Raw genomic sequence first — 25,450 nt, 5'->3', positions numbered from 1 at the left:
TTGATGGGCGTGTCTGGTCCATATCTTTGTCATCCATGGATGGATTTTCAAGTAACTACGCATAAATATGTGGCACAGTAAGACAACGTGTCGCGCGCAAGACCCAGGTCTGTAGCTCAAAGGTCAAGGTCACACTTAGACGTTAAAAGTCATATTTCATGATAGTGCATTGATGGGCGTGTCCGGTCCATATCTTTGTCATTCATGCATGGATTTTAAAATTATTGGGCATGAATGTGTACCACAGTAAGACGACATGTCCCGCGCAAGACCCAGGTCCGTAGCTCAAAAGTCAAGGTCACACTTGGACGTTAAAGGTCATATTTCATGATAGTGCAATGATGGGCATGTCCGGTCCATATCTTTGTCATTCATGCATGGATTTTAAAATAACTACCCATGAATGTGTGGCACAGTAAGACGACGTGTCGCGCGCAAGACTTAGGTCTGTAGGTCAAAAGTCCTAAACTCTAACATCGGCCATAACTATTCATTCAAAGTGTCATCGGGGGCATGTGTCATCCTATGGAGACAGCTCTTGTTTCTGCTAATGGGGAGTCAATTTTCAGCACTTTCTTATGATTTGAAAACACCTGGGCTTTAGCACTACATGTCAGCTTTTCACCTACATAAAAGTATTTGCACTCGGAAAAAACACAAATCCCACAGGGGTCTGATTGTAACAGCTGTATAACATCAATACTTGATATACTTCAAAAATTAGTTTTGCTTAAGTCCTTCCTTGAATACTATAATTTAAAGCTATGTCATAATTGTTTCTCATGACTAGGTTAGAATGTAGACCAGGCAACATAACTCTTGTTGTTTTATAGCCAAGAGTTATGGCCTTTTTTATACTTGGATTTCTTGTGTTATATTTGGTTTGAATTTTTAGTTTTCATCTTCGTTTTCTGACTTCAGTGTCAAGTTTGGCTTTGAAATTTAAACATTTCTTTTATCATCTGTAGATAAGGAAGTAAGGTAGGAACCATAACTTGGTCTTGCATATTGTCTAATGTCTTGTCCTATCAGTGTCTGGTCCTATCGGAAGTGTTGGCAACTGCAGGTGGTGTTGAGTGAGTTATATTAATAAGGTGTTTAAGAAGTCACCATGGGTATTTAAAAAAAGAATGGCTGATGTTGTAAACAGTATTTTATATATTACTTTTGATAATTATATGTTTTAATCTTTTAAATGTTGCTTTAAGATTTTCAAGAGATAGGATGTTGCTAAAAGTCTTCTTGCCCACAGAATCTGTTACTACATAACTGTATTATTTTTAACAGGAGCTGCAGAGAAGAGTTCAAAGCATGGTGCTGAGGATAAAACTCATAACATTATAAAGGCAATGAGAGACCGTATGAAACTGAGGGAACGAAACAAGCCAGACATATTTGAGTTGATTAGGTAAGCTATCATGTAATGGCTCATGTTGAATAAAACTTACATATTTTGTAATGGCAAAAGTGTTAAATAAAACTTAAGTAATATTTTTTGTTGGATAAAACTTGAATATTTTGTAATGGCCTGTGTTGAATGAAACTTTCATATTTTGTAATGGCTTAAGTAATGTCTTTAGCTGAACGGAGCACAGAGTGCTCAAAGTTAGCTATAATTGTGATCTCGCCATTTTTTGATGAATCAGAATAATTTGAAGAGTCTTTGTAGAAGCTCACCCAAGGAACATTTGTTTGAAATATTTAAAGATCAGACCAGCAGTTTTTGAGATGTCACTTTAATTAATTTTTTTTTTTAGCTCTGAAGGCCTATATGTGCATTTGTTGGTACTAAGATTGTTCAGGTTATTCTGATTTGTCAAAAAACATGGTCTTTTTTTCCCATAATGTATTTAGTAGAAACTTGTCAGAAACTTCTGACCTTATTTTTAGCTCATCTGAACTTGGTTCAGGGTGGGCTATTAGTTTACATGGCTCATCCATAGTTTGTCATCTTTAATGGTGAGTTGCAGTTGGCTTTGCTGTAGTATGGTAAGATTATGGCTATTATAAAATGTTTCTGCTTCAGTGCATTAATTTCTTGATATTTTTTTGACAGCCAAGTGTTTAGTGTTGACAAGAAGTCCCATTCAGGTCATATGAAGGCTGTAAAACAGAGTGTATTAGATGGAACTTCCAAGTGGTCAGCAAAAATAGCAATAACAGGTTAGTTCTGTTATAATTTACAGATGACTTTACAGGTGTGATGATTTTCAACTTGACTGATATTTTTTTCAAATAGTACAGCATTAGTTGTCTCCCTTTTGTTAGGGTCAGCATCCAGGTCTTGAAGGTTTTGCATGTATGCAGGTTTCTCAAAACCTACAGGATCGAATGGTATCAAACTTCACTTATGTTTTTGACATAATGAGGTAATCTCACTGGACAAGAGACATAACACAAGCTTAAATTTTGTCAAAATTATAAATCTTTTAATGAGGAAAATAGTGATTGTTTTATGTAAGTAGTTTTGGCTTAACTTCTTGACTGGACGCTTTCAAACTTGTCACAAGTCTTTGTCATGATGAGATGACCTCATAAAACAAGTTTCATGACTGGCTTACATTTTTATCCCCCACTACTAAAGCAAGAGCCAGATACAGTTATGTAGTAAGGGAACAGATTAATACTGGTACAGAATCCAGGAACACTGGTTGAGGTACACTGGTATACGGTGTGTATTACATCTCAGTTACTTATCTGAGGATGCCAATTAAACTGGAAGGAATGTTCAGCATTGATGCAGAAATGTGAACACTTAGTTTTAATAATTATAGTAATGGCAGTGTTAATAGTTGAGTATAAATTTATATATATATTTTTATATTATATATTTTATATTTCAGTTATTTGTGCCCAAGGCTTAATAGGGAAGGATAAGACGGGAACCAGTGATCCCTATGTTACTGTACAAGTAGGCAAAGTAAAGAAAAGAACGAAAACAGTACCACAAGATCTCAATCCAGAATGGCATGAAAAATTCTACTTGTAAGTTGTTCGTTTGGGACTTTTATGTATTATTAGCTCAACTATTCATAGAATAGTAGAGCTATTGGACTCGCCCATGCGTCGGCGTCCGCGTCCCGATTTGGTTAAGTTTTTGTATGTAAGCTGGTATCTCAGCAACCACTTGCGGGAATGGATTGAAACTTCACACACTTATTCATTGTGATAAACTGACTTACATTGCACAGGTTCCATAACTCTGTTTTGCTTTTTTACAAAATTATGCCCCTTTTTTGACTTAAAAATTTTTGGTTAAGGTTTTGTATGTAAGCTGGTATCTCAGTAACCAATTGTGGGAATGGATTGAAACTTCACACACTTATTTACTGTGATAAACTGACTTACATTGCACAGGTTCCATAACTCTATTTTGCTTTTTTACAAAATTATGCCCCTTTTTCAACTTAGAATATTTTGGTTAAGGTTTTGTATGTAAGCTGGTATCTCAGTACTCACTAATGGGAATGGATTGAAACTTCACACACTTGTTCACTGTCATGATCTGACATGCACAAAGCAGGTCCCATAACTTTATTTTGCTTTTTTACAAAATTATGCCCTTTTTTCAGCATAGAAATTTTTGGTAAAGTTTTTGTATGTAAGCTGGTATCTCAGTATCCACTAATGGGAAAGGATTGAAACTTCACACACTAGTTCACTGTCATGATATGACATGCAGTGCAAAGGGTCAATAACTCAACTTTTCATTTTACAAAATTATGCCCCTTTTTGAACTTAGGAGTTTTTGGGTTAAATTCTTATATGTAAGCTGGTATCTCAGTACCCACTAATGGGAATGGATTGAAACTTCATACACTTGTCCACTGTCATGAGCTGATAAGCACTATGCAGGTTCCATAACCCTATTTTACTTTTTTACTAAATTATGCCCCTTTTTCGACTTCCTTATTCATTCAAGCGACAAGGCTGTTAAATAGTCGAGCGTTGCTGTCCTCCGACAGCTCTTGTTTTTAAAAGTCATTGCCTAACTTTGTGTACAATATTTTAGATCTGTACTATTTTTAAGGTCATTTCATGGATGTGCCATCGAATATTTTTGTCTTGTCAAGGTATTATCTTGCATTGATAAAGTCAGTGAGTTTTACAAGACATTTCAGATTTTCTTGTTTTGTTAAAATCTGTCTTTGTAATGACTTGTGTATGACCTGCATTGGTGAAATGCAGGCATGTGTTTTTTCCCATGTATGTCTGTCTTCCTGTCTGTCCATCTGTCCAATTTTTTGTGCATATCTGAAAAAGAGTTTGACCTAATCATCAAACCTCACAGGATTGTTGTTCAACACATGGTGTTTTAATTGGGATTTCACACAGCAAGACCAGAGTTATGGCCCATCACTAAGTCAACAATATACATACAGTGAAAGGAATTGGGGAACCAGGGTCCCATGGATCACATCTAGTTTAGTCTGATATTCATGAAAACTTATTTTAGTGACCTCTGTATACTGCAAAACCTTTTTTAGCAATGATCAAAATTGAAAAAAATAATAGAAAAAAAATCATCAGTGTTTTCTCATAGTCAGCTATCAGTTTCCTTTAACTGCAGAAATGTCAATTATTGCTGTAATCCTAGCCACAAGTAATGGGTCATAATGAATTTTTCACATCAGCTGTTGAAGCTAAATACCAATTAAAAGACAAAATGATATTCCCATACTTTAATGCTGACTGTAATAATCCTAGAAAATGTGAAAAAAAATAGGCCAGGGTTTTTTTTTTGTGTTGCCAAATGTGACAGGGAAACAACAAAGTCTGCTCTTTGCTTGCTGAAATAAGATTTGTTTGTTTGTTTTGAGTTTTATGCCGTTTTTCAACAGTATTTCAGTCATGTAACGGCAGGCAGTTAACCTAACCAGTGTTCCTGGATTCTGTACCAGTACAAACCTGTTCTCAGCAAGTAACTGCCAACTTTCCAACGTGAAACAGAGGTGGAGGACTAATAATTTCAGACACAGTGTCGTTTATCAAATAGTCACGGAGAACATACACCCTGCCCGAGGATCGAACTCGTGACCCGGCGATCTGTAGACAAATGCTCTACCTACTAAGCTAAGCGGGCGGGCTGCTGAAATAAGAAATTATCAGTAGAACTATTTTTTAAAATCAACCAAAATTATAAACCAGCTGGTTTGAAATGTTCAAATATTTTTGTGATGCAAATTAATCATGCAATATAGTTACTTTAACACCATATTCTTTTATTGTTTCAGTGAATGTCACAATTCCTCAGACAGAATCAAAGTCAGAGTCTGGTAAGAATTTTTATGTCTAATATAACAATTTTCTAATGTCCCCCATCACAGTATTTGATTGAACTGTGTTCATCTGTCTAAGAACAACATTAAAGTAGGTCTAATTTCATCACATCTGTCTGCTGAAGTGCCAGTTTCACGAGAAGTGTCAATTTTTGCGAATGATCTCGATAACTTTGCTGAGAAATTCTCACGGCTCCCGGCTGCTGAATTAAATTTATGAGCAGAAGTTCTTGCTAAAAAAATAAGTACGAAATGTGATAAAATACAAATGAACAACAGGTTTTCAAAATTTTCTGAAGTTTATAGTGTGAGAGTATTTGTGAAAATGGAACAAGAAATTTAAAGTTCCAGTTAATATTAGATGGAGGTTTTAGGTCACGTGAGCACTTTGTGTCTTCATTAAGGAATTGCCCCTTAAAGTAAAACAGGCTGGGTAGAAGGAACACGAACAAAAAATATCAGTCTGAGTTTAAAAGCAACATCTGATTGATTTTTTTAAGCGCAGTTTTCAAATTGAGCAATCACAAGTTTGCATTCTCAGATAAACTTTACACTGTCTTTGATCCAGTTTCATATTGTTTAGGTGGTAGTGAGTTAGATATTTAAAAGCACTGACCTCCAGATTTTAGCTAAAAAATGATCTTTCTTTCAAATTGAAGTTTGGTCATATTATGAACATTAGAATATGTGTTTTTGTTTCTAAACTATTTTAAAAATGCCAAATCAAGAAAAAAAGATGATCGCATTGGGAATCGAACCCGGTGTAACAGCCCAGTTTTTCCCCCAGTCAGTTCTTTCCCCGGGGAAAAAACTGACTAGTCAATCAGTTTTTTCCCCCCTTGGAATAAGTTTTCTGATAGGGAAAGAAACTGACTAGTTAGTCAGATTTTTCCATTTAAATTTCAGATGAAGCAGGTATTGTTTTTCATTTGAATAAACCTGTATGTTTCTCTATTGTAACTTTAATCAATGTTTTTTTTGTCAAATCAGATTTTTTAACTTCTGTTTGATTGCCATTACTATTTGATATCTGTCAGGTGCGGGGAAGAAATTGACCGGTCAGTTCTTTGCCCCCAACATATACTTGACCTGTCAGGTGGGGGAAGAAATTGACTAGTCAGTTCTTTCCCCCCTAGCCAGTACTTGACCTGTCAGGTGGGGGAAGAAATTGACTAGTCAGTTCTTTCCTCCCTATATATAGTAAGTACTTGACCTGTGGTGTGGGGAGAAGAAATTGACCGGTCAGTTCTTTCCCCCCTAGCCAGTACTTGACCTGTCGGGTGGGGAGAAGAAATTGACCGGTCAGTTCTTTCCCCCCTTGCATATACTTGACCTGTCGGGTTGGGAGAAGAAATTGACCGGTCAGTTCTTTCACACCTTGCATATACTTGACCTATCAGGTGGGGGAAGAAATTGACCGGTCAGTTCTTTCCCTCCTAGCATATACTTGACCTATCAGGTGGGGGAAGAAATTGACTAGTCAGTTCTTTCCCCCCTTGCATATATTTCACCTATCAGGTGGGGGAAGAAATTGACTAGTCAGTTCTTTCCCCCCTTGCATATCTTTGACCTATCAGGTGGGGAGAAGAAATTGACTAGTCAGTTCTTTCCCCCCTTGCATATACTTGACCTATCAGGTGGGGGAAGAAATTGACTAGTCAGTTCTTTCCCCCCCCCCCCCCCCCTTGCATATATTTCTCCTATCAGGTGGTGAGAAGAAATTGACCGGTCAGTTCTTTCCCTCCTAGCATATACTTGACCTATCAGGTGGGGGAAGAAATTCACCAGTCAGTTCTTTCCCCCCAACATATATTTCATCTATCAGGTGGGGGAAGAAATTGACTAGTCAGTTCTTTCCCCCCTTGCATATATTTCACCTATCAGGTGGGGGAAGAAATTGACTAGTCAGTTCTTTCCCCCCTTGCATATACTTGACCTATCAGGTGGGGAGAAGAAATTGACTAGTCAGTTCTTTCCCCCCTTGCATATACTTGACCTATCAGGTGGGGGAAGAAATTGACTAGTCAGTTCTTTCCCCCCTTGCATATATTTCACCTATCAGGTGGGGGAAGAAATTGACTAGTCAGTTATTTCCCCCCTTGCATATACTTGACCTATCAGGTGGGGGAAGAAACTGACTAGTCAGTTCTTTCCCCCCTTGCATATACTTGACCTATCAGGTGGGGGAAGAAATTGACTAGTCAGTTCTTTCCCCCCTTGCATATATTTCACCTATCAGGTGGGGAGAAGAAATTCACTAGTCAGTTCTTTTCCCCCTTGCATATACTTGACCTATCAGGTGGGGGAAGAAATTGACCAGTCAGTTCTTTCCCCACTAGCATATATTTCACCTATCAGGTGGGGGGAAGAAATTGACCAGTCAGTTCTTTCCCCCCTTGCATATATTTCACCTATCAGGTTGGGGAAGAAATTGACTAGTCAGTTCTTTCCCCCCTTGCATATACTTGACCTATCAGGTGGGGAGAAGAATTTGACTAGTCAGTTCTTCCCCCCCCCCCCCTGCATATACTTGACCTGTCAGGTGGGGGAAGAAATTGACTAGTCAGTTCTTTCCCCCCTTGCATATATTTCACCTATCAGGTGGGGGAAGAAACTGACTAGTCAGTTCTTTCCCCCCCTTGCATATACTTGACCTATCAGGTGGGGAGAAGAAATTGACTAGTCAGTTCTTTCCCCCCTTGCATATACTTGACCTATCAGGTGGGGGGGGGGAGAAGAAATTGACTAGTCAGTTCTTTCCCCCCTAGCATATATTTCACCTATCAGGTGGGGGAAGAAATTGACCAGTCAGTTCTTTCCCCCCCTAGCATATATTTCACCTATCAGGTGGGGGAAGAAATTGACCAGTCAGTTCTTTCCCCCCTTGCATATATTTCACCTATCAGGTGGGGGAAGAAATTGACTAGTCAGTTCTTTCCCCCCTTGCATATACTTGACCTATAAGGTGGAGAGAAGAAATTGACTAGTCAGTTCTTTCCCCCCTTGCATATATTTCACCTATCAGGTGGTGAGAAGAAATTGACCGGTCAGTTCTTTCCCTCCTAGCATATACTTGACCTATCAGGTGGGGGAAGAAATTCACCAGTCAGTTCTTTCCCCCCTTGCATATACCTGACCTATCAGGTGGGGAGAAGAAATTGACTAGTCAGTTCTTTCCCCCCTTGCATATACTTGACCTATCAGGTGGGGGAAGAAACTGACTAGTCAGTTCTTTCCCCCCTTGCATATATTTCACCTATCAGGTGGGGGAAGAAACTGACTAGTCAGTTCTTTCCCCCCTTGCATATACTTGACCTATCAGGTGGGGGAAGAAATTGACCAGTCAGTTTTTCCCCCCCTAGCATATATTTCACCTATCAGGTGGGGGCAAGAAATTGACCAGTCAGTTCTTTCCCCCCTTGCATATATTTCACCTATCAGGTGGGGGAAGAAATTGACTAGTCAGTTCTTTCCCCCCTTGCATATACTTGACCTATCAGGTGGGGAGATTAAATTGACTAGTCAGTTCTTTCCCCCCTTGCATATACTTGATCTATCAGGTGGGGGAAGAAATTGACTAGTCAGTTCTTTCGCCCCTTGCATATATTTCACCTATCAGGTGGGGGAAGAAATTGACCGGTCAGTTCTTTCCCCCCTAGCATATACTTGACCTGTTAGGTGGGGGAAGAAATTGACTAGTCAGTTCTTTCCCCCCTATATATAGTAAGTACTTGAACTGTGGTGTGGGGAGAAGAAATTGACCGGTCAGTTCTTTCCCCCGTAGCCAGTACTTGACCTGTCACGTGGGGAGAAGAAATTGACTGGTCAGTTCTTTCCCCCCTTGCAAGTACTTGACCTATCAGGTGGGGGAAGAAATTGACCAGTCAGTTCTTTCCCCCTAGCATATACTTGACCTGTCAGGTGAGGGAAGAAATTGACTAGTCAGTTCTTTCCCGTCTAGCCAGTACTTGACCTGTCAGGTCAGGAAATGAAATTGACCAGTCAGTTCTTTCCCCCCTAGCCAGTACTTGCTCTGTTAAGTGGGGAAGAAATTGACCAGTCAGTTCTTTCCCCCCTAGCCATTACTTGCTCTATTAGGTCGGGGAAGAAATTGACCGGTCAGTTCTTTCCCCCACCTAACAGAGCAAGTACTGGATTTAGAGGGGAAAGAACTGACCAGTCAATTTCTTCCCCCACCTGACAGGTCAAGCACTGGCTAGGGGGGAAAGAACTGACCAGACATTTTCTCCGCCCACCTAATAGAGCAAGTACTGGCTAGAGGGGGAAGAAATTGACCGGTCAGTTCTTTCTAGCAATTACTGCCTAGAGGGGAAAGAACTGACCAGTAAATTTCTTCCCCCACCTGACATGTCAAGCATATGATAGGGGGGAAAGAACTGAGTGGTCAATTTCTTCTTCCCACCTGAAAGGTCAAGTTCTGGCTAGGGGGGAAAGAACTGACTGATCAATTTCTTCCCCTACCTGACAGGTCAAGTACTGGCTAGGGGGGAAAGAACTGACTTGTCAATTTCTTCTCCTACCTGACAGGTCAAGCACTGGCTAGGGGGGAAAGAACTGTCTGGTCAATTTCTTCTCCCTGGCTAGGGGGGAAAGAACTGACTGGTCGAATTCATTTCCCCACCCGACAGGTCAAGTACTGGCTAGGGGGAAAAGAACTGACTGGTTAATTTCTTCCCCCCCTGACAGGTCAAGTACTTGCTGGGGGGGAAAGAACTGACCAGTCAATTTCTTCCCTCTCTAGCCAGTACTTGCTCTGTTAGGTGGGCGAAGAAAATGTCTGGTCAGTTCTTTCCCCCCTAGCCAGTACTTGACCTGTCGGGTGGGTAGAAGAAATTGACCGGTCAGTTCTTTCCCCGCTAGCCCGTACTTGCTTTGTCAGGTGGGGAAGAAATTGACCAGTCAGTTCTTTCCCCCCTAGCAAGTACTGCCTAGAGGGGAAAGAACTGACAGGTAAATTTCTTCGCCCACCTGACAGGTCAAGTATATGATAGGGGGAAATGACTGACTGGTCAATTTTTTCTTCCCACCTGAAAGGTCAAGTTCTGGCTAGGGGGAAAGAACTGACCGGTCAATTTCTTCCCCCACCTGACAGGTCAAGTACTGGCTAGGGTGGAAAGAACTGACTAGTCAATTTCTTCCCCTTACCTGACAGGTCAAGTACTGGCTAGGGGGGAAAGAACTGACTAGTCAATTTCTTCACCCACCTGACAGGTCAAGCACTGGCTAGGGGGGAAAGAACTGACTGGTCAATTTCTTCTCCCCAACCAACAGGTCAAGAACTGGCTAGGGGGGAAAGAACTGACTGGTTAATTTCTCCCCCCCCCACCCCCTGACAGGTCAAGTACTTGCTGGGGGGAAAGAACTGACCAGTCAGTTTCTTCTCCCACCAAACAGAGCAAGTACTGGCTAGCGGGGAAAGAACTGACCGGTCAATTTCTTCTCCCCACCTGACAAGTCAAGTACTGGCTAGGGGGGAAAGAACTGACCAGATATTTTCTTGGCCCACCTAACAGAGCAAGTACTGGCTAGAGGGGGAAGAAACGGTCAGCTCTTTCTAGCAAGTACTGACTAGAGGGAAAAGAACTGACCAGTAAATTTCTTCCCCCACCTGAGAAAGCAAGTACTGGCTAGTGGGGGAAGAACTGACTGGTCAATTTCATTTCCCCACCTGACAGGTCAAGTACTGGCTAGGGAGGAGAGAACTGACTGGTCAATTTCTTCCCCCACCTAACAGAGCAAGTACAGGTTAGGGGGAAAAGAACTGACTGGTCAATTTACTTCCCCCACCTTACTGGTCAAGTACTGGCTACGTGGGAAAAGAACTGACCAGCAGTAATTTCCTTACCTTAGAAGAAATTGAAACAGGAAAAAGGCAAATAAAAAAAAATACAACAGAAATTAAAATAAGTTCATTTAAAAACATTTCTTTAATTTACACAAAATATGAAACATATTTCTTATTTTATATGAAATTAAATGAAAACCGACTATCGGAAATGAAAAACAGGCTAGTTAAGAATAACCAAGAATAACCAGTTCCAATTCACTAACAGGGGAAATAATTGACTAGCCAGGAAAATTGATGAGGGAGGAAAGAATTGACTAGTTAGTTTTTTTCCCCCCATAAGAATGATCAAGAGTAACCAGTTGCGATTGGGGGGAAAAAATTGACTAGGGGGGGAAAGAACTGACCAGTCAGTTTCTTCCCCGGGGAAAAAACTGACTAGTCAATTCTTTCCCCCGGGGAAGAAACTAACTAGTCAGTTTTTTCCCCGGGGAAAGAACTGACTGGGGAAAAAACTGACCGTTACACCGGATCACCGCAGCAATAAAGAAGTTTTCCGCTGTCGTTACCAATAACGCTGTAGAGGATGTAGTGTTCAATGCGTGTTAAATATAGATATTTACAATCAAGGTTATTTACCTCGCATAAAGCGTTACAAACACTTTTCGATTTTCATTGTAAAAAGTATTAAAAACACCTAATGCTCGTGTTTCCTTAACATATAGTCGGTCAGTAAAGTTTCAAGCATTTTTCAGAAATACGGCATGAATTTCCAGATATCTAAAAATAATCTTTCTTTTTTTGTTTTCTAACGATCAGGATGCTAGTGCCTTTAAATGTTTATTTCAAGGCAGTAATAAGTCTCTGCAAATATATTATGAAATCCTGTGTGTTATCAGCTGCAATATGTTTTGAGTAGATATTTTTACTGACCACTGTAATGGACAATAACTGGAGTGACCAAAGGTCTTCGATTGTTATCTACGTGTAACATAATTAAAAATTTTGAACATATTGTGTGTTTTTAATTCCTGATGATTTCTAGTTATTTGTGCCTTGAAGACCATCATGCAAATTTTTCAGGTCCTAAGTAACTCAATATTATTCTCGTGTTCACTTAAAAAAAGGTTGTTTTTTTCTCTCATTAACTTTGCTGCAATTATCAGGGATGAGGATAATGATCTAAAATCAAAGTTACGACAAAAATTGACGCGAGAATCTGACGACTTCCTTGGTCAGACTATCATCGAGGTGCGCACGTTAAGTGGTGAAATGGACGTGTGGTACAACCTTGGTAAGGACGCTGGGCAGAAATGCATGTGCTTTATTGAATGTTATCACATGGTGTTGTATATTGTGAGGTGGAGATACCTGTGCATTTATTATTAATTTTTGTGTCTCTTTTACAACATATATCTTTATTTCATATTTCTACACTTCAGTTTATTCTTTAGGTTTTAGATAGAATACAGGATTGTGTTTTTAAACAGATATTTTGTTTCTTGCATTTCTCTCTTCAAGTATGTTTTAGTTCTTCAAATACATAATGAAAATAAACAAAACAAAAAAAGAAACTTTGGAAAATCTTCTTGGTCGTACGTATTTTGGATTGGATTTATGTTTCATGAATTTTGCCGTACATTAATTTTTCAAAGGGACTTTACACAAAGTAACTTGTATAAACACATATAAGACTAGCAAAACACCTATAGCAGCTGAGTAATACATAACTAGCAGAACATAGCAACTGCAGAAAACACAACATCATAATAGCACCTCGTAATAAAGTACACGACCTAACAAGCAGTGTACATAGCAACAGGTAATTAACAATTTACAGTAAAGTACATGACACAGCAAGTGACATTTACATAGCAGCTCATAATAATGTACATAGCAACTTGTAATTATGTACATAGCAACTCATAATAATGTACATAGCAACTCGTAATAATGTACATAGCAACACGTAATTATGTACATAGCAACTCATAATAATGTACATAGCAACTCATAATAATGTACATTGCAACTCGTAATAAGTACATAGCAACTCGTAATAATGTACATAGCAACTCATAATAATGTACATAGCAACTCGTAATTATGTACATAGCAATACGTAATAATGTACATAGCAACTCATAATAATGTACATAGCAACTCATAATAATGTACATAGCAACTCGTAATAATGTACATAGCACAACAAGCAGTATGCATCAGAGCAACTCACAAAATACTCAGAATGGCTAATAGAATGCAGAATGAAGGAGTAACACATGTGTTTTTGTGTGATAACTTTTAATGATTTATGTATATAAAGGTGTTTTAACAACACATAGTCTCCTTGTTAACAAAATTTTACCAGTAAAACACTCTTTGAAAATTTCAATAACAGCAGTTTTATGCTGGAATAGCTAGTAACATGGAGATAGCGATTCACATAAGAATAAATATCATAAAATATGTAGTAAATTGAGCATAGCAACCCATTAGGTATACATCATAAACTACAAAGTAAAATGTGACAGAATGTACAGGCACAGTTATTGCATGCTCAAGAAGTGGACATCATTCTCCCTGTTTTGAAATGTTATCCTAAAGCTTTGAAAATGAAACCAGTGGTGTATGGCTGTAACCTCTCTTGTATGTGTTTCAGAAAGATTTGCTGAACTTAAAACTGTTAGAAATGATCTCAGCAGCAAAAGGAAATATCTGAGACATGTGAACATTTATGTTTTGAAACTTACATATTACTCTATGCAATAAAACAATGGGATATGCAAAATAAAAGTAAAAATCTTGAAAGTTTAATGCCACCTGGTGTTCTGTTTGTCAGATATGCGTATAATCTGATCTGATGAAAAAAAGTTGTAAAAAGTATTTGTAGGTTTATTTACCATTTTCAGAGTAACAGTTTTAAATTGTAGCGAATCCAGGGTCTATTTTGTATGTGTTTCCCTTTTATTTTTTTTCTTTCAGCTTGTATACCTTTTCCAGCATTATTTATCATTTGTTTGTTCCCCAGTTCCTTTTTGGTTAAAATATTTTCTTTTTATTTGTTTCAGGTTGTTGATCACAGTAAATACTCAGCCATTGCATGATTAGGAGTTCAGTGGTTATCTCCCTTGAAGTGAATTTCTTTTGGAATTTATTACTTCTTAATTGATATACCAAATTGTTAAGTTATTCTTAATTTATACACCAAATTTTTCAGCACAAGTAGGAGAGGTTTTCTAGATGAAGTTGCTGTGTATAGATATTTATTTATTTGGGTTTTACGGCGCACCAACACAGTATAGGTTATATTGCGCCAAACGGGACTACAAATTTTGGTTCCACATCTCATGTCATCGAAATAAAAACATGAGGTATGGAATCAAAATTTGCATACCTGCTGGAATCACAGAGTTACTGCAAAACCAAGTGTTAAGACCCTATTAGTCGCCTCTTACGATCATGCAAGGGTAAGTCAGTGGATCCAATTCTTTTCATATACAGATCGTCCCAGAACCACATGGGGCTGCTGTGTATAGAGAATCTGTAACAGAAACGTCATTGGTTTTGTTTTAACATGTTATAACACTGCATGTATTAGGTCATAGGGTAAGTGGATGTTGGATATAACACTTCTGTTCATGCCTAAAACTCTTGTAGGAACATGCCTAATGCTCGTGTAGGAACATGCCTAAAATCATTGTGGGAACATGCCTAATACTCTTGTAGGAACATGCCTAATACTCTTGTAGGAACATGCCTAAAATCAGTGTGGGAAGTGTACAAGATACACATTCACAAAACTAATATGCCTCATATATGCATAATATGGCTGAGTATTTACTGTGAATTTCTGTTGCAGAGAGATAGAGAGGGATTTCATCAGATATATCTGTAAAGCATGAAGGAAGACCTGACATCTTGAATGTTATAATTTGTTTATCTTTTTAAGGGATGAGGATAATGATTTAAAGTCAAGAATTCGAAAAGCATTCACACCTGAGCCAGATGATTTTCTCGGTCAAACAATAATTGAGATCGCTCAGCTTTGCGGTGAAATGACAATATGGTATAATTTAGGTGGGAATTACATTACTGTACATACTTACTAATTGATTAATTTACATACTAATAAACTAACTTAAAGATTATAATTCAGTCTTAAGTGTTGAAAATATAAGACCTAACACTGGATTAACCTTTTATAACCAAAGCATACACGGAGATAAGTTCAGTTGAGATGGGAAATTGCATTAAATTATGTATAGGAAATTATATAGAAGTACAATACTCTGGAGAAAGTCAGTCTTCCATAATTAGCAGAGCATTTAAGTGTTTTCCTGCTGGAACGTCTGTCCATCACAAATCATTTCCATTCTCATAACATCAAAATTTGTCATAGGATTTTGAATGAATTCAAGTCATATTAAGGTTATTATATAATTATAGGTTATTAGATTTGTCTCGAGAAATATGCACGAGTTCTGCGGTGGAAATATTGCGCGACTTCAGGAGCGCAATATTATTCTGCGAAAGAACGAGTGCATATTTCTTGATGCAAATCTTATAATCTATTTATTACATACGCATCTACACTTAAAATTATTGTATAAATGATAGAAATACGTGATTACGCCTGAGCGAAATTGGAAATGACGTTGAAGAAATTTTAAACGTGACGACATACATGAAATTGACGTCACGAATGACGTCACACACCTGATATGAAATTTGAACGTCGGTATGGAAAAATATTGACGTTTCAGGTTCCATTGAAACTTAAAGGAGTTATTAAATGAGTATGTAATAAAGTGCAATATTTGACAAGTTCAAGGTCAAGTTTGTAGTAAAAGAGGTAAAATGTTCACTCTGTCTTGAGTGATGATAAGATTCTATTAGCTTTCTTTGTACAAATATGGAACACAATATACAGACTGTGACTTTCAGCTGTGATGTCTAATTAATTTTCTTTCAGATTTTATCAACTGTTACAGTTTTATGACATAGCATTAATCCTTTAAGAATTTTTTTTTCAATTTATTTGCACATGGTCATTATGTTTTCTTGTTGGAACTTAGTCAGTTGATAATTAATAAAACAACAACAAAAAACCCGATTCATTTAATGACAGAGGATCATTAATAGAGTTGAACAGACCAAAAAGTTTAAAACAACACATATACAGTTTTTTATGACATCATTTTCTACATGTAAATATATATTTTAAAATGTCATATAGATAATCAGGATGTTGTAACTGTGTTGTGTTGTTGTTGTTTTGTTTAATTTGTAACCTTTGCCACTTCTGGAAAAAAATTTTGGTTGAGATTTCTCTATGCTACACGTAAATCTGTACGGATTTGAACAGAGAAATAAGGTTTAACAAGATTAGTGTTCTTTGAATGGATACACATGAATCCAGCTAAAGTTGTAATGCTCAGAATTTTGGCATTTCATGGACTTACAGAAATAGATCACAAAAGTCCTTCATATAAGTGCACTTACACAAGTATACCTCAACTTTTCTTTAAGAGTGAAAGTGCATAGTTTGTCATTAACATTTTATATTATTTATCATTGCAACAACAACTTGGTTTGCAACATCCTTGCAATTGACTCTCAGAATTGTTCATTATGTTTCTGCTTCATTGTACAAAAGAGCACCTAGAGCAAAGAAAAAAAAAGAAGAATTTTTTAAAGTTCGCTTTATTGGACTGCATGAAGAATCTTTATTTCAGTGTAGTTGGATGTCAAAAAGTAGGAACGCATAAAGATTTTTTATGGAAATCTGTGTTAATAGAGTGATTATTAAAAAGTTTTCACTTAAAATCATTTTCATGAAACTTTTACACCACAGCAGCATTATTTTAAGGCAAGTCAGAAATGTTATGACCTTTTTTATGCTGCATGCTTTCCAGCTTCTTTTTTGTTTCGAAGTGGTAGAATTTTGTTTTATTTCTTAAAGTTATTATTTATAATAAGAGTTTTCAGGCATGCCTTGAACTTGCTTTTATAGATCATTTCTATTTGTTTTACTGCCAGTTAACTTTATCACAAATTGAATTATGTAAGACCTGAATAATTCTAAGGCTTGTTCACATTTAGTAGATGACTATACTGATTTAGTTAAAAGTAAGGTCTTTGAAGTGAAAACAGATTTGATCAGTATACCTATTATACAGCATTAATCTTTACATTCATTAAATAATCCCAACTGTTTTGTGGACCAGTAAGGTAATGGTTAGTCACATTGACCTGCAGGAACTTGTTTTAGATTTAGGCAAATTTACACCAAACCTCTAAGATCTGTTGCTTGAAACTGTACAAACGAGCATATAAGTTCTTTCACAGTTTGATTGTTTTGAGCTAAATGATTTTGGAATGAGTTAAAAGTCGAGTACAATTTGACCAAGTGAAACAGTTTCAGTGCTGATGGATGATGAGGCATTCAAACTTTTTAAATAAAAGTTACATGGTTGAAGATCAGAATTTTACAATTAAGTTATCTTTTATGAATAAAAATGCTGCATTTATCTATGTTTAGATTGTTAACCTTCTTGTGTTTTTAGAAAAGAGAACAGACAAGTCAGCTGTATCTGGTGCTATACGTTTACACATTAGTGTTGAAATAAAGGGAGAAGAAAAAGTTGCTCCATACCATGTGCAATATACCTGTCTTCATGAGGTGAGTATACTACATAATGCAGAAAGTGAGTGTTATATATAATGCAGAATTTTTTAGTTGCCTATTACCATGTCTTCATGCATAATGCAGAAAGTTGTGCAATATACCTGTCTTCATGAGGTGAGTATCCTATATATTGCAGAATGTTGCCCCATACCATGTGCAATATACCTAGTCTCAACCTTTAATAAGGAGAAAAAATGTTAATACTGTTGTTTTCATCTACAAGGTCAATATCATAATATGTTAACTTTGAAGTTAGACCCTTTTGTCTTAAAATAATTATATGCTTTTCTTTGTTTAGTCTGTATGAATGTTAGGCATATTAAGTTACTGATGCATTCCCTCCATGTGTGGTGCAGATTGTTAATTTATATGAGCCGTGCCATGGGAAAACCAACATAGTGGGTGTGCGACCAGCATGGATCCAGACCAGCCTGCGCATCCGCGCAGTCTGGTCAGGATCCATGCTGTTCGCTAACAGTTTCTCCAATTCCAATAGGCTTTAAAAGCGAACAGCATGGAGCCTGACCAGACTGCGCGGATGCGCAGGCTGGTCTGGATCCATGCTGGTCGCACACCCACTATGTTGGTTTTCCCATGGCACGGCTCATATATCAATGAGGGAAGAGAGACTGATAGAGAACTTATTTTGCTCAGCAGCACACACTTCATTTGTTTAATTTTGTAAAAATTGATGCTTGTTTTATTGATATGTATTTCATATTTATATTTCAGAACTTATTTCACTTCCTGTGTGAGCAGTCGGGTGGTACAGTGAAGTTGCCAGAAACGTCAGGGGTAAAGCCAAAATTAGTATGTATGCATGGTTCCTTTGCTTCATATGCTTTATATATGCCAGAGACAACATGTGCTTTAATAACTGAGCCACGCCACGAGAAAACCAACATAGTGCATTTGCGACCACCATGGATCCAGGCCAGCTTGCGCATCTGCGTAATCTGTTCAGGATCCATGCTGTTCACTTACAGTTTCTCTAATTTGCATTAGGCTTTGAAAGTGAACAGCATGGACAGGCTGGACTGGATCCATACTAGTCTCAAATGCACTATATTGGTTTTCTCATGGTGCGGCTCAGTAACTGTATTCTATGTAATGTTGAATTGGGCAGTTGGGTTAAAAGGGTCATGTTTATCTGTCACCCATATTCTTCAAATGAAAATAAGTAAGTTGAGATTTTAATATGCGAATGTGTTCATAAATATTTGAAATATTGTTACAAAGTTGAAAGAATGAAATTTAAAGCATCTGCTACGTAAAAAATGTTGATAATTAGTTAAATAAGCTGCTTAACACATCCAGTGGAAAGTCTTTTAACAGAAAAGATTTATGACCAGAGGAAAAGGCCAGTTTAGAGAGGTTTTCTTTTCTGAAGTTTGTTTTTTGTTTAAATTAATGAAAAAACTTATTCAAGATGAGTAATATTGTTTATTGTTAATGGGTTTTGCTGTTGAGGGGTCTCCATTTTAGAAAGGTTAACTTCAGAATTGGGTTTTACCAGTGTTTTGCAGTGTGTACATCTCTGTTTTGTGTGAATTTCATTACTGAATTTCTGAGTTTTGACAACACAGAACTTATTGAAATATGAAATATAAATTCTTTGTATACTGATACATGTACATGTACAAAATCTCAACCATTCTACAGTGTTTGTTTTTTCATCAAGTCTTAATCCAGGTGATATGGCAGGTAGCTTTTGATCTCCTCTTAATTTAGTTTTCCTTTGTTTTGTTGATAATGGTCTTTTTACTTTAGAAATTTATCAGCCAATATGCTTCATTTTAGGGAAGTGAAAGTGAAACGGTAATTTTCATTAATTTCAGTGTTTTGATATTTTTAATGTTTGCATATTTGAATATTAAACCCATCCCATTTCTAAACCGTATGTTTTTTATCTGCCAGAAACCACACTGTAGAGGCCATACTTATTATGCTGTTTGTTAGAAATTTAGTATGAAGGCTGAAAATAAAAAAATGGCATGATTTCTATCCCTCCAGCTCAAGCATGGCTAGTAATGTTAAGAATGAGACAAAGTGTACAAAGAAAGTGACATAGATAATAAGTTAATGTCACTTGTGATCTCTGAATATGGATATAGCCAAACATTGAGCAAAGATATTGCCAAAATTGAGCAAAGATATGACCAAAAATTGAGAAGATATAACCAAAAATTGAGAAGAGATATAGCCAAAAATTGAGTATTGAAAAAGACGACAGTTAAATTGGAAACAGATGAAGCCTTAAATCAAGCATTGATATTGACAATTTTTTTTAACTTAGAACATTAATGAATGAGGATCATAAAAACCATATTTAGTAAGCTGTGATTTGATACCATATTCTACTGAGTGACTTTGTTAATCATGGCTGCATTTTTGTTTGCACAAAGTAATTCATCTACAAGATATAGACACCTGTGATTTCCAAGTATCAGTTTAAAATTTTGATATTCTTGTTTTTGATAGTGAACAGAATCTCTTTTTTTTTTTCAAACTGTATTGTTCTGTGCTGGTTGTTCTAGCTACCACTACTTAGCTGATGCTATTTTTGCGATGGTTGCGAGCATTAAGTTATGGCTTATCCCCATTTGTTTACCTAACAAGGATCAAAATGCAACATTCGCCCTTGACTGGTATAAGAAACTGATGGCATAATGAGATGACATGGTTTATTTTCAACATTGCCAGTATCAAAATTTTAAAAAAATTTAACAGCTGAAACTCGGTATCTCGAATTCCAAGGGATTAAGTTACTTCCCTGTAAACAAAATTCGACAAATTGCACGCATTTCGTTTTCCAAATTAAGTGTTCATTAATCCTGCAACAACAGTTATGATCACAAGTTACTGCAGACAGTGGTACTCATTTGAAATTACTAACTTGTCTTTAAAATTAGTTTACAGGTTTATTTTAGGGTAGATCAAAAGAAGAATGGATAAAAAAACATAGTGAATTAAAAGTTGAGGTCCTAGCATTTGAATGATAAAGTTATAGCGTGACAGATTTTTGGCATGATTTTTGGTTAGGTTGCAATACGGCGTTTGTGTCAGCTCAGTGTTTGGAAATAGTATATAAACATCCCTGAAGTTGAATTTTCTAGCTACTGTGCTGGCTCTCCTCTGTAATGTATGTTCATGTGTGTTCAATACCCAGTTCATGTATGTCCTCAAAAACCGTAATTGGAGTATTTTGTAATGGTGCGTTGTTTGTTTCCTTGTCTTGTGGCTTAATTATCCATTATGTAGACAGAGCACAGGGTGTTTAATAACCTTTACCCTGCTAAATTTCTAAAATGGAATGGTCCATCATTCAATTTGGGCAGTACCACTTATTATTCAAAGGGGTGTTCATTGAAAATTTACTGACTGAATAGTGAACAGTGCAAACCATGATCAGCCTGCATGTCTGTGCCGGTTGATCTTTATCTGCACTGATCACAAAGGTGAAACCACTTGCTGCCAACAGACATAAGGTTAAAAAACACTGGTCTTTTGGTGTGTGAATACATTGAAACAATTTCCAACTATAAGACCAAGTTTAGACCACTAGTCTCTAAAGTCAGTTCGTTTTATGACACCTTGAATTACCTGTTACGTGTTTTGTATGAAAATGTGTTCCCATTTTACAGACATAGTATTTTAAATGTATTGACATACCTCACCCAAAGTGTCCTGTATATTGTTTATCCCTATAACTTTTCACAACAATATTAGAACTCATTGTTTTAGTGCAGAATATTAGCATTGCAATATTTTGCCTTTACCATATATTTCCCAATTAATGTCCTCCCTACAAATTTCTAAAAAAAAAAAAATAATAATAATAATAATAAGTTAATACGTTAGTAAATACCAGCACTATGGTAATGGCTGTAGTTGTTACAATTCATTCATTAAAAGTGGAATTTATAGTTTATATTTACTTAAAAAAGTAAAAAAAAACAACAACAAAAACCCAAAAGAACAGCCATTTTATTTTGTTTTTGAGTCCCCTGCAAAATGTAACCCTCCTATAATAATAAGAGGCATTAATAAGGGAATATACAGTTCAGTATCTCAAATTCCACGGGATAGGGCATTTTATTTCAAGGTAACCAATATTTGACTTAGAATGATATTTTGTGCCTGTATTTTTGGGACAGGACTTGAAATTGTCTTTAAGGTAGCCAAAATTTTGAGATAAGTTAGTTCAAGATATCAGGTTTTAACTGTACGATATATGAGGAAAAGTAGAAAGTTGAGCTGTATATAAGATATCCATGTCTCTTAGCCAGTTCATGACATTTGTTTTTGCTTAGATATATACTTGGGGTTTTATTGTTTAGATCACAGGCTAAAGTTGTAATACTGAGTTTAAAAACTAGTCTCAAAAGTCTGGCATCCAATTGGTTGTTTCTGAGCACCAGTTTGAAACTGACCAATGGTAAGGTGGAATCTCCAAATTAGGTTTGGGCCAAATGCAATTAGATTTAAATAATACATACATGTATAAAATGGTTGCTTTGTATACTGTTGGTGTATTGCTTTCGTGCATGAGTCAATTTGAATTTGGTTTTCCAAAAGTGGAGCAGACTTTCCTACAGTTAAATGTTACAGTGTATGCGTAGATAAATATTTCAAGTAATGTTTATAAAATTTTGTAGGATGAAGCATGGAAGACTTATTTCGATGAGCCTGCCCAGGAAATAGTAGATGAGTTTGCAATGCGGTATGGGATAGAATCTATATACCAAGCAATGACGTAAGTTGATACTCAGATTCTTTTAGTTACAGTTCATACCTGCTTGCTGTTAGTTAACAACATAGATAAAAGGACAAAACCTTGTAAATGATACTGGATTTTTGGCCTGGATTACTTACCATTTCATCACTGAAATTTTAGATAAAAATGGCAAAACTATCTACCTCTAAGACTTAGTGGTCACTGGTTAAAATTACGAGGCCAAGAATAACTAATGTTGGACCTGATCAGGAAACTATTGACTGAGATGAAGTTGAGGTTAACGGGTTACTGATGAGGGTCAATAGTTATTTTTTGAGGTCTGTGAATAATTTATCAGCTTTTAAACCCTAAATGCCCATCCTTGAGTGACCAATGCGCTTGTATGTCTCATCTGTGTGTGACAGTTCATTAGCTACATTCCTTTTACAAGTGTCTGTTCAGCTTATAAGTCTCCTATGAGTGGCTTTTTAGCCTCTACATACTCCTTGTGAGTGACCTAGCAGTCTCTGTATTTGAGTGGTCACAATCTGCCATGTAAGAGTAGCCATGTTATGTGAGTTGCCTCTGTCAGCCATAAATGAGGAGTCTCTATCAGCTATGCTATGTTATAGTCCCCTTTTAGCCATATATGAATAGCCTGTATCAGCTATGTTATGTTATAGACCTCTGTCAGCCATTATGAGTACGGTAGCCTCAGTCAGCTATGTTACGTTATAGGCCTCTGTCAGCCATTATGAGTAGCCTCTATCAGCTATGTTACGTAATAGACCTCTGTCAGCCATTATGAGTAGCCTCAATCAGCTATGTTACGTTATAGACCTCTGTCAGCCAGTATGAGTAGCCTCAATCAGCTATGTTACGTTATAGGTCTCTGTCAACCATTATGAGTAGCCTCAATCAGCTATGTTACGTTATAGACCTCTGTCAGCCATTATGAGTAGCCTCTATCAGCTGTGTTACGTTATAGGCCTCTGTCAGCCATTATGTGTAGCCTCTATCAGCTGTGTTACGTAATAGGCCTCTGTCAGCCATTATGAGTATCCTCAATCAGCTGTGTTACGTTATAGGCCTCTGTCAGCCATTATAAGTAGCCTCTATCAGCTGTGTTACGTTATAGGCCTCTGTCAGCAATTATGAGTAGCCTCAATCAGCTGTGTTACGTTATAGGCCTCTGTCAGCCATTATGAGTAGCCTCAATCAGCTGTGTTACGTTATAGGCCTCTGTCAGCCATTATGAGTAGCCTCAATCAGCTATGTTACGTTATAGGCCTCTGTCAGCCATTATGAGTAGCCTCTATCAGCTATGTTACGTTATAGGCCTCTGTCAGCCATTATGAGTAGCCTCTATCAGCTTTGTTACGTTATAGGCCTCTGTCAGCCATTATGAGTAGCCTCAATCAGCTTTGTTACGTTATAGGCCTCTGTCAGCCATTATGAGTAGCCTCAATCAGCTGTGTTACGTTATAGGCCTCTGTCAGCCATTATGAGTAGCCTCAATCAGCTGTGTTACGTTATAGGCCTATGTTAGCCATATATGAATAGCCTCTGTCAGCCATATTTTGTGAATGACCTGTGTTGGTTAAATATGAGTGGCCTCTATCAGCTGTATAAGTAGCCTCTATCAGCAGTATATGAGTTGTCTGTTAGACTGTACATTGCGAGTGACCTGTCAGCCTATATATCGTCCTGTTGGTTCCGAACCCTTAAGCGACCTAACAGACCATGTACTCCATTCAGTGAGTGACATATTAGCTTGTGCTTTTCCTTCTGGTGACTGACCCATCAGCCTGTGCACTCCACTTCATTATGTGAAAGACCTATCTGTGCATGTGCAAAAAAATATCATGTTAGTCAATAATCAGGATTCAATGTATTTTGTGTTTTTGTTTCAGGCATTTTTCCTGTTTGTCCACTAAGTACATGTGTCCTGGAGTACCGGCTGTGATGAGTACGTTACTTGCAAACATAAATGCCTTCTATGCTCATACAACAGCTACAACAGCAGCCGTGTCAGCCAGTGATAGATTTGCAGCTTCTAACTTTGGGGTATGTTTACTGTCAAATCCAGGTTCGAGGGTTTGAGCCCCACTGGGGTCACAACCATGACTAATCATATGACACCCGTGCTGGTTTTTTCCAGGAGCAGACTCGAGAGTGGTTCCAATAAGCTTGAAACTTTCATCACAATCAGGCTAAAACAGATTAGTATTTTGGTGACCTAGAGGTTACTTTCAGAATCATTATTTGGTGATTTCATAATTGTCAAAGTTCTTATTTGGTGTTGGAAAAATAATGATTTCACAATATTTAAGTGTTACTTTATAAGTTGACTGCATTTAACACTTGATTGTGATGCCATTTTTGCATTGTACTTTCTGCTGTTCGCTGGATTACTTCTGATTAGCATTTGAAAGACTTTTTCGAGTATTTAGTCATAGATTGATAGTGTTTCTAACAGCTGTATACTGTGTAAAATATATAGATGATATTACATGAGTGTCTTTTCATATTGGATTTATTAAAACAGGTTGATTTAGATAATTAAATGCGAGGCTCTGCCGAGCATTTTATCAGTTTTATTCAATGAGTTTAATAAATTGAATGTGGAAAGACACAAATACAGTATTCTTTTTATCAAATGTAAGCTTTTCCTACTGAAACATCTAAATTTCTTCTTTCTTTACCTATTGTAGACCAAATAAATTTGACCAATGTCTCGTATACTTAAAACGACGTTAACATCAAAGCTTTATTACACTAGAGTATTATTAAATTTATGTAATTGCTTTATTCCACTCTCACGACGTCAAACTTGTGATAAAAAGACTCAGATGCATTATGGTTAGAACTGTGATTATTAAAAGATAATACACCAATGTCATATGGACTTACACCTAGTTTGAACTTCATAATGAGCCGCACCATGAGAAAACCAA

At 37.1% G+C, this 25,450-nt stretch overlaps 1 protein-coding gene across 18 annotated transcripts in view; it reads left to right on the top strand.

Annotated features, from left to right (window-relative positions):
• The window catches only part of LOC123566323 (protein unc-13 homolog A-like), a 190,886-nt gene that overhangs the window by 131,018 nt on the left and 34,418 nt on the right, over positions 1-25,450 (top strand). For 11 of the 18 annotated variants that reach the window (XR_008372061.1, XR_008372060.1, XR_008372062.1 and 8 more), the window contains 9 exons: positions 1,288-1,408; positions 2,057-2,163; positions 2,844-2,985; positions 5,235-5,276; positions 15,038-15,165; positions 17,655-17,770; positions 18,509-18,586; positions 22,435-22,532; positions 24,407-24,560. Coding sequence is in view for 15 of the 18 variants with exons in the window: in XM_053550001.1 (XP_053405976.1) it covers positions 1,288-1,408; positions 2,057-2,163; positions 2,844-2,985; positions 5,235-5,276; positions 15,038-15,165; positions 17,655-17,770; positions 18,509-18,586; positions 22,435-22,532; positions 24,407-24,560 (986 nt within the window). In the remaining 3 variants the exon portion in view is untranslated. Of the gene's footprint in view, positions 1-1,287; positions 1,409-2,056; positions 2,164-2,843; positions 2,986-5,234; positions 5,277-12,251; positions 12,380-15,037; positions 15,166-17,654; positions 17,771-18,508; positions 18,587-22,434; positions 22,533-24,406; positions 24,561-25,450 lie in introns of all 18 variants that reach the window. The other 7 variants (XM_053550000.1, XM_053549999.1, XM_053549997.1 and 4 more) reach the window with 3 other exon arrangements.

This window comes from Mercenaria mercenaria, chromosome 8, assembly GCF_021730395.1.
Source record: "Mercenaria mercenaria strain notata chromosome 8, MADL_Memer_1, whole genome shotgun sequence".
In the NCBI taxonomy this organism is placed as follows: domain Eukaryota; kingdom Metazoa; phylum Mollusca; class Bivalvia; order Venerida; family Veneridae; genus Mercenaria; species Mercenaria mercenaria.
Note: the sequence above shows the minus strand (reverse complement) of the source record. Positions and strands in the feature narration are given on the sequence as shown.